This window comes from Diplotaxodon limnothrissa, linkage group LG17 (assembly GCF_057381915.1).
Source record: "Diplotaxodon limnothrissa isolate DT_005_m linkage group LG17, D_limnothrissa_male_GT1.1, whole genome shotgun sequence".
NCBI classification, from domain to species: Eukaryota; Metazoa; Chordata; class Actinopteri; order Cichliformes; family Cichlidae; genus Diplotaxodon; species Diplotaxodon limnothrissa.
The window spans coordinates 37,915,802-37,925,749 of record NC_140612.1 but is presented as its reverse complement, the minus strand read 5'-3'; the positions used below and the strand labels follow the sequence as shown (position 1 = coordinate 37,925,749).

At 41.1% G+C, this 9,948-nt stretch overlaps 1 protein-coding gene across 1 annotated transcript in view; it reads left to right on the top strand.

Annotated features, from left to right (window-relative positions):
- Window positions 1-1,122: 1,122 nt before the first annotated feature.
- Window positions 1,123-9,948, top strand: part of LOC146615391 (copine-8) — a 105,873-nt gene continuing 97,047 nt past the window's right edge. The window contains exon 1 of the mRNA XM_085376694.1: window positions 1,123-1,313. Coding sequence (XP_085232820.1) covers window positions 1,216-1,313 — 98 coding nt within the window. The 5' untranslated portion in view covers window positions 1,123-1,215. The remainder of the gene's footprint in view (window positions 1,314-9,948) is intronic.

Below are 9,948 nucleotides of genomic sequence, written 5' to 3'. Positions count from 1 at the left end.
TGCCAGAATTTCTGAATGTGTATTTCTTTGAGATTGTAGCTGAATTCTGAATATAAGTACTTAATATGGATTTCTGTTTAATTTGAATTTCGTGACCCTGATATGGATAAGCAGCAGAGGATGGATCGATTGTGAATTTCTGTTTGTGTAGATGGTAACAGATTTGCAACAGCCAACAACAGATTTGTTATTTCTGACAATTTATCACAGTTAATTGCCATATTATCATGAACAGATTGCATGTATTGACACTTTGACCCCCTTCAGTCTGGTAACTGGTAAGCAGACTGGTCTGTCTTGTTATCATTTTACTGCCATCTTAGTGCACCAGAGCTGATTTGAAGATGGCAGCTGACTGCAAGTGGTTGCAGATCTAGTCCCCTTCTTTTTCAGGTGGTGCCAAAGTCTCCAACCACTGTGTGACTGTAGTAAAAGATGCCAACCCCATTTGTAGGTAACAGCCTCACCCGGTATGTGTATATATATTTAAAAAAAAAAGGGGGAAGAAGAAGTTAAGTGATATTTTTATCTTGTGAGAAGAATTCATGTATGGACAAGCCTTTTCACAAGCCTGAGCTAAACGATATTAATGACATGACCTAGGGCTGATGGGTGATGGTGAAGTGGGGATGTTGTTGCCCTAGGCCCCTTAAGAGGTTAATGCGGCCATGGAAGACGTGGCTAGGGGTGTTTCAGCCAAAAGCCTACATTGAACTGAACTGAATTAAACTGAATTCAAGTAGAGTGAATAAGAGTATTGAGACAGGGGCAGGAGAAATATGTGTGTGTGTGCGTGTGTGCACATACACACACATGCACAGGAAATACTTTTCATGACACATTTATTGTTTTGCGTAATTGGCGATTGTATCATTGTCAGCACTTCCATGGCTGTAAATGTGAGGTAATTCAATGACCTAAACAGAAGTCAGCAGAACTGAACAGGAGTGAGACACAGACAGAAAGACACCGACGGGAAGCGTGTGGCAGAATGAAAATAAAAGAAAAAGAGGGAAGGGCGATAGAAAGAGAGGAATACACACAGAGAGGCGAGAGTAGTGTGACATCACATCTTCCAGCCCCTCTCTCTCTGGCACCTTTGCTCCAGTTCTCGCCGAGGAGGCGCAAACACAGTTTCTCGCTATCCTCCTTCAGCGCTCGTAAAAAGGGGCAGGACCGCAGTAAAAGGGGAAAAGGAGGAAAAACATTGACAGGATGAACAACAGTTTTCTAAGCATGGCGTCGATAGTAGATTTCGACCCGCTCAACCCTTCTGTTCCTGCCACCAAAGTTGAAATCACGGTGTCCTGCAGGTAGGGGAATGTGTGTGTGTGTGTGTGTTTTACCTGGTTTTAAGTCTGACAGGGAGACGAGGGAGAAAAAAAAAACACCGAGCTGGAAGTCACCTGGGCTTCAACTCCGAGCAAGTTTGCGTTTAGTTTCAGTTCGGCGCATTTTACAGCACCTGCAAGGAAAACGTCGCATCTGCTCTTCAGTTTATGGCGTGAAGAAATTACATTTACTTTGTGTTAGCGAAATCATTCACTTTTGCGTCACTTAGTGTCAAAACTAGTTATTACTGCTAATGAAAAAGGACAACGCAAACACGGGGCTGTTAGAGATTAAGTTAATGAAATATGGCAACCTCGCTGTGGTTAGCAAAGAGTCATTTATGAAGATGTGCTAACTTTGCAGTATTAGCTAAATTTATAGAGCCTATTAAGTGTGACAAGCCACGTACGAAACCAACCTGACTCCGTATATCGACATAACATGGTAATACCAGAGAAAACGGGACAACCGCTCAGAAGCTTGAAGTATAAACGTGTTATTTGATACCAAAGATATATTAGGCAATAACACCTTAGAAGGTGTTATTGCTTATTATATTGGGATTTTCCTGCTGCCTCGCTGTCTGCCCGGTTGTTTGGTGTTGTTATCGCAGTTTGTGACAGCTGACAGTTGCTGCTGCCCGGTCACCTGTCAAACGAGGACATTATTGTGGCACAGCTAAAGCAGTTTTTGTCATTTCAGTCTGCTCATAAACATTTAGATCCAGACATCTTAGACATTTCACCCAACGGGCTGTGTGCCTCACGGGTCAGACACATGCTCTCCAGAGCCCCAGTGTGAGGCAGGCAGAGACGGCCGTCAAATGAAATAGACACTGTCAGCGATGTCCTCTGTCATGACTTGATAGATCCGTAAATGTTTAGACTAGGACAGCCTGATACAAGCGGTAAAGCTCTGGTGCAGATGAATGTCATCACTGGTGCAGCATCTGTTGGTGTTGGAGGTTCAAGATTTTCCTCTGATAAAATGAGGTTTGTGTAGTTTGCATATATGAAATATGTAAATCCGCAATTATTCAGATGTTTAACGGAAATGTTCTTTGAAAAGGAGAAGTTCTTCCAGAAACTAAAAAAACAGGTTCAACACCGAGGATGAAGCGAAGTGAAGCCACTTTTGAAAATGCTGTTGTGTAACTCTTCATAGTCAGAGCATTTTTGTGGCTTTTCCAAACAAACACAAAAAAGAGGTGTGGCTGTCAGAGTGTCTGTCGCTGTGTTGATCCTGTGATAGACTGGAACACCCTACCCACAGAACGTGTACCTTGGGTCACATTACAATAAGTTGAAATTTTCCGAAGAAGCAGTGTTAAAAGTGTTAACAATCTTAATAATTATTTACAGTAATTTGCTGAGTAATAAAGTTCAAATTTTGTTCAGTTATTGATTTTTATTGGAATTTCAACTTGCTACATTTTACTCAGACTGTGATCAACCAAAGACAGTTGACTAAAATCATACCGGCACAACATCCAGTAGTGTATTGGTGGTGGCCAATTATGAGATTGGCAAAATATCCCAAAAGATGTATGTTGGTTTACTATTTCTGGAAGCTATACCAAGTTCCAAGTTCAACTTTATTGTCACTTCAACCATATACAGTTTAAAAATACACAGTGAGGCGAAACAACGTTCCTCCAGGAACCAAGGTGCTACAAGACAAGTTAGTGCAAAAAAAAAAATATATATATAATATATCTAGTAATAATATTGTGCAAAAGAGCATTTACAGGTTGGTGTGTGCGATGGTTTGGTGGTGTAGGTCAGTGTGTTTGCGCTTTGTGTTGGTTAGTCAGTCCAGTCTCAATGTTTTGAGGTATTTGAGTTAAGCTGAGTGATAATGTTAGTGTATGTGTGTGTGTGCGTGTTTATCAGTCAGTCCCTTTTTGCTGAGGAGACGGATGGCTTGTGGAAAAAAGCTGTTGCACAGTCTGGATGTGCGTGCCCGAATGCTTCGGTACCTTTTTCCAGATGGCAGGAGTGTAAAGAGTGTGTGAGAGGGGTGTGTCCGATCAGCCACAATGCTGGTGGCTTTGCGAATGCAGCGTGTGGTGTAGATGTCCTCAATAGAGGGTAGAGAGACCCCGATGATCTTCTCTGCTGTTCCCACTATCCGCTGTAGGGTCTTGCGGTCTGATATGGCACAGCTCCCAAACCAGACAGTGATGCAGCCGCTCAGGATGCTCTCAATAGTTCCTCTATAGAAGGTGGTCAGGATCGGTGGTGGAAGCCGGGCCTTTCTCAGTCTTCTCAGAAAGAAGAGACGCTGTTGGGCTTTCTTGTGCAGGGAGCTGGTGTTGAGGGACCAGCCGAGGTCCTTCTCCAGGTGTACGCCCAGGAATTTGGTGCTGTCAACGATCTCCACAGAGGAGCCGTTGATGCTCAGCGGTGAGTGGTCGCCTCGTGTCCTCCTAAAGTCAACAACCATCTCTTTTGTCTTGTCAACATTCAGAGACAGGTTGTTGTCCTTACACCAGTCCGTTAGTCTCTGCACTTCCTCTCTGTACGCTGACTCGTCGTTCTTGCTAATGAGACCCACCACGGTCGTGTCATCAGCGAATTTAATGATGTGATTTGAACTGTGTGTTGCTACACAGTCATGAGTCGACTACCTTGTCGGGAGTTGAGCAGTAAGATTTTTATTATGTTTACTAAAATTTTCACCCATCTGGTTTAACAAAATACAGCCTCACTGGAGATTTTGACATGGTGTAAATTAATTTTGAGCATATGCATTATGATTGGATGTAGCCACCGTGCGATCACGCTTTTTTTTTTCCATCTTGGTGTTTTGAAGTCCAACTAGGCAAGAAAAAATTGGAAATGACTGTGAAACCAGACACTCATTGCCTAATTGTGACTGGCTTACGGTTATAGAGCAAGATGGGTTGCCCCCTGCTGACCATTTTAAAGAATGTAGGTTTACGTACATATTCTTTACATACCTGAAAACTGTGTTTGGAGCTCTGAGTGAAAGTCCAGTAATCCACCATTACATATTCTTTATGTATGTGTGTGTGTGTGTGTGTGTGTGTGTGTGTATATATATATATATATATATATATATATATATATATATATATATAACAATTCTGTAACTGTAACTTCGGTCGTTGCTGTGCTTTTTGGAAGTCGAATTTCCCAGAGGAACCCACCCGAGGGATTAATAAAGTTCTATCTTAAGAGATGGTCTCTCACTCAGAAAACCCAGGTTACAATGTAACCACACGTTCTACCCGCTGCTAAAAATAATGGATTATTCTTTGGAGGCTGTTGGTGTAGGGCTACCTCGTTTTCCAATTGTCACACCAATTAGAATTTTGTTGGATCATAGCATACTAACCAAATAAGTTGACCATAGCACCGTGACACTACATCACTATATTTGAGCACTGTTTCCACACAGATTACTTTTTTGTTTTTTTCCAAATTTTTACAAGTTGTTGTGATGCTGCTGGTAGAAGTGCTGCCCAAGTGCCTCAGACACTGTAGCTACTGTATTTCCAGAAGGTTTCATCTCCTTAGTAACAGAGGGATAATGTCATCTACCAGCTGTATATATGAACATGTTTTGTCAGAGTTTGCAAATGTCTGAGTCACCCAGCTCCACAGCCCCAGGGGGCGGGGGGTGTTTTAGTGGCTATCCTCCCACCTCTGACCAAAGGGGGGGCAGGAATGCTACAGTTACATGTTTCTGTGAGCTTAAACCATATACATTGTGTGTTGTTTAATAGTTTTTGTCAGTGGACCCGGTGGGCAGTGTTGAATATTGCCATGGTTACTACTTTTAGGTTCCCCTCTGTGCGTGTAGGGTGGTGTTAGAGTGAGACAGTGGCTTAAGAGAGAACAATGCGAGTGAGTGGTCATGATATCAGATAGTGTGGATTGCAGTGTGTTAAACATGGTTGCAAGTGTTGGGTTTGGTGTTTTTTAATGGCAGTGAGTGCAAAAACTACCAATTAATGATGAATTAATTTGAATTCCTTTAAGTGCAAATTCTTGAAAAGCTTTAGATGCCCATTCTGGTTTTCTGCAGTCATCGTTTTCAGCACTCATGTTTAATTGCTGCTCAAACTAACGCAAACGTCTGGGAGACACTCGTTGAGTCATGAACGACCTGCTGCAATGAGATGACGCAAGAGAGAAGTCAAGAAAAGAAGATGAGACTGGCGCTTGAAGTAGATCTCTTCATATAATTGCTGTATAGTCAGTCTTGACATAACCATTGCAAAAATATTGATACACTCTCTTCACTTGCAATCCTGACTAATTCAGATAATGCTCCCATTCTATGGGGACAGGAAATAAGACCACGGCTCGGAGTCAGCAGTGTGCTGAAGACATTTGGCTGATCGATGGGAGAGCCCGAGGTATCAGCTAGAATCAGTACGCTACCAACTCTGCCTACTGTGTTGCACAAAAGCACACAAGCAGTCTGTCCGCACATACTGTATACTGGTGAATGGCCTCAAGTCCAGATATTCTGTTACAGTTATCGATCTGACCAGCACACACCTGTTTGTTTGTTTTTTAGCACACAAACCCAGACATAAGCTTATGACATTCTAAAAGTCTTTGCTTGTAAAGCTTGTCCCAGCCTTATAATGTCGAGAAATGTGTAGTGAGTCAATAGAGTGCTGTTGAGTACAGACGACTTGCTTTCTATTTAACTGTAGGGTCAGTGTTTTAGTTTGTTTGCACGAGTATATGGGTTGGGAAATGTGCTAAAATGGTCCATCCAGCCATGATGATTACTGGTAATTTAGCAGCACTATACTAGCGATTGCTGATATAATATCCAAAGAGCTATGTGTGAGGAGATGAACTGCATACGCCCACTTGCTAAATATCACCTAGGTGGGATATATTTAGTTTTAAACTGGACAAAAACCAAAGGATATGAATGATGCAATCAGATAACAAATGCAGCGCTTGCAGTCTCTAAATCAACAGCGTTAAAGCACCCTAATAAATTATTAGGATAAATTATTAGGATAACATGATTGTGATTAAAGAAATCAAAAACACAAAGCAGCACACCACTGGTAGACCTAGCATGGTCTCTGGATTAGCAGACGTTCTGGTGAGACTTACACTTTGATGCTACAACAGTACTTAACTTCAACCACACAGTGGCAGGTTTCCAAGCCACTGCATACAAGATGTGTACAAATCACAGCTCTCGCTCAACCATGCGGTCCGACCCAGCAGTGGACTTGAGGACAAAGTGGACAGCAACAAAAATAATGAAATTCCTTCTCACAAAAACAATCATATCAACAACTAGCTGATCACTAATAGCCATATATATTGGTCCAGTAGTCCAACCCAGTATATGATATCCTATTCTTCAGTTTATGCTAAAAAAGGTGTCTTAAAATGCAAACATTGTAACAGTTATCTGCTTCCGTCCTGCTTACTTGTATAGTTATGCAGAGGACAAATGCATCACTTACACTAATCACTGTTGGCAAAACATTGGCAGTGCACCTTCATGATATATATATATATATGTGTGTATATATACAGTGGGGCAAAAAAGTATTTAGTCAGCCACCAATTGTGCAAGTTCCCCCACTTAAAATGATGACAGAGGTCAGTAATTTGCACCAGAGGTACACTTCAACTGTGAGAGACAGAATGTGAAAAAAAAATCCATGAATTCACATGGTAGGATTTGTAAAGAATTGATTCGTAAATTAGGGTGGAAAATAAGTATTTGGTCACCTCAAACAAGGAAAATCTCTGGCTCTCACAGACCTGTAACGTCTTCTGTAAGAAGCTTTTCTGTCCCCCACTCGTTACCTGTATGAATGGCACCTGTTTGAACTCATCGTCTGTATAAAAGACACCTGTCCACAGCCTCAAACAGTCAGACTCCAAACGCCGCCATGGCCAAGACCAAAGAGCTTTCGAAGGACACCAGGAAAAGTATTGTAGACCTGCACCAGACTGGGAAGAGTGAATCTACAATAGGCAAGCAGCTTGGTGTGAAAAAATCAACTGTGGGAGCAATCATCAGAAAATGGAAGACATACAAGACCACTGATAATCTCCCTTGATCTGGGGCTTCATGCAAGATCTCATCCCGTGGGGTCAAAATGATCATGAGAACGGTGAGCAAAGATCCCAGAACCACACGGGGGGACCTGGTGAATGACCTGCAGAGAGCTGGGACCAAAGTAACAAAGGTCACCATCAGTAACACACTACAACGGCAGGGAATCAAATCCCGCAGTGCCAGACGTGTTCCGCTGCTGAAGCCAGTGCATGTCCAGGCCCGTCTGAAGTTTGCCAGAGAGCACATGGATGATACAGCAGAGGATTGGGAGAATGTCATGTGGTCAGATGAAACCAAAGTAGAACTTTTTGGTATAAACTCAACTCGTCGTGTTTGGAGGAAGAAGAATACTGAGTTGCATCCCAAGAACACCATACCTACTGTGACGCATGGGGGTGGAAACATCATGCTATGGGGCTGTTTTTCTGCCAAGGGGACAGGACGACTGATCCGTGTTAAGGACAGAATGAATGGGGCCATGTATCGTGAGATTTTGAGCCAAAACCTCCTTCCATCAGTGAGAACTTTGAAGATGAAACGAGGCTGGGTCTTCCAACATGACAATGATCCAAAACACACCGCCCGGGCAACAAAGGAGTGGCTCCGTAAGAAGCATTTGAAAGTCCTGGAGTGGCCTAGCCAGTCTCCAGACCTCAACCCCATAGAAAATCTGTGGCGGGAGTTGAAAGTCCGTGTTGCTCGGCAACAGCCCCAAAACATCACTGCTCTCGAGAAGATCTGCATGGAGGAATGGGCCAAAATACCAGCTACTGTGTGTGCAAACCTGGTAAAGACCTATAGTAAACGTTTGACCTCTGTTATTGCCAACAAAGGTTATGTTACAAAGTATTGAGTTGTATTTTTGTTATTGACCAAATACTTATTTTCCACCCTGATTTACGAATAAATTCTTTACAAATCCTACCATGTGGATTCATGGATTTTTTTTTTTCACATTCTGTCTCTCACAGTTGAAGTGCACCTCTGGTGCAAATTACTGACCTCTGTCATCATTTTAGATGGGGGAACTTGCACAATCGGTGGCTGACTAAATACTTTTTTGCCCCACTGTATATATATATATGTGTGTGTGTGTGTGTGTGTGTGTGTATATATATATATATATATATATATATATATATATATATATATATATATATATATATATATATATATATATGTATATGTATGTATATATATATATATATATATATATATATATATATATGTATATGTGTGTGTGTGTGTGTGTGTGTGTGTGTGTGTGTGTATATATATATAGCAAGAGTGCCAGTCTTCTAGCTTGCATACTTGCCACAAGTGCACTATATATATACACACACATATATATATATATATATATATATATATATATATATATATATATATACACATATATACACACACATACATATATATATATATATATATATATATATATATATGTGTATGTGTGTGTGTGTGTGTGTGTGTGTGTGTATTGTTTCATGGATGATAGTTGCATCTGAATGAATCTTAACATACTGTTTGCCATGCCTATACAGGTTGTCTTCATTTGAATAGGGACTGTTTTGAAATGTGAAAAGAGGCCAAATTTGAAAATAAGGTCATATTTGTATAGGCCCGAAGGCTGGGACACATGACTGCTGTGATCCTAATGGATTCACTGAAAAAATGTGTCATTGTATCTACTTTAAACCACAAGTAGTCCTGCAGCTTTTGGTATTTCTCTGTAAGAACGGGAAGGCTAATCCCATGATGCAATGTAATGTTTGTCCACACTGAGCATTCACAATAACTGCTGTGCTCTCAGTACATTAGTAGAAATATTGAAATGTGTTGTTGTTTATCAAAGAACAAAATGTAAATTCAGTTAATGTTAGAGGCAGAGCCCACACTGAGTTCAGATGTAACCTTTACCGTGTGTCCATTGCTTAAGTGCTGTTAGGAACTGGTAGCATGTTGTTACCTATTGCTTAAGCAGCAATGGGAGAATGGAGGCGTCCCACATAGAGTGCATATAGCCTCAAATCAGCTGGTAGTGGACAGGCGAGGTAATAATTTACCTGCCATGCTGTGCAAGAGGTCAGTTGTATTCTGTTAGCTAGGGGAAACCTTGACTTTTCTCTTATTTTTAGAGGTCTCGTTTAGCAGCAGAGTTGTCAGTATATGCTGACAAGTGTATACCGACAGTTTGAAACTGCAGAAAGACGGCCACCGAGATCAAACTGCATCACCTTCCTTGGTTTTTCATTAAACTAACTTAAAAAGCTCCTTCTGTTGCCAACATGGCTGATGCAACAGCACCTGAATAACTATGCTGATTGAATATTGTTTATATATACACACAAAATCTTGTGCTGACAGCTTTATCACTACTTCATATGCAGTGTCGGGTAAGTTACTTTAAATTAGTAACTTAGTTACATTACTAGTTACTTCTATCAAAAGAAACTCAGTTACTTCAAGTTACTAATTACTTTCAGAGTAACTAGTTACTAGGGAAAGTAACTTTGGTTTTACTCAGAATTCTCTTGT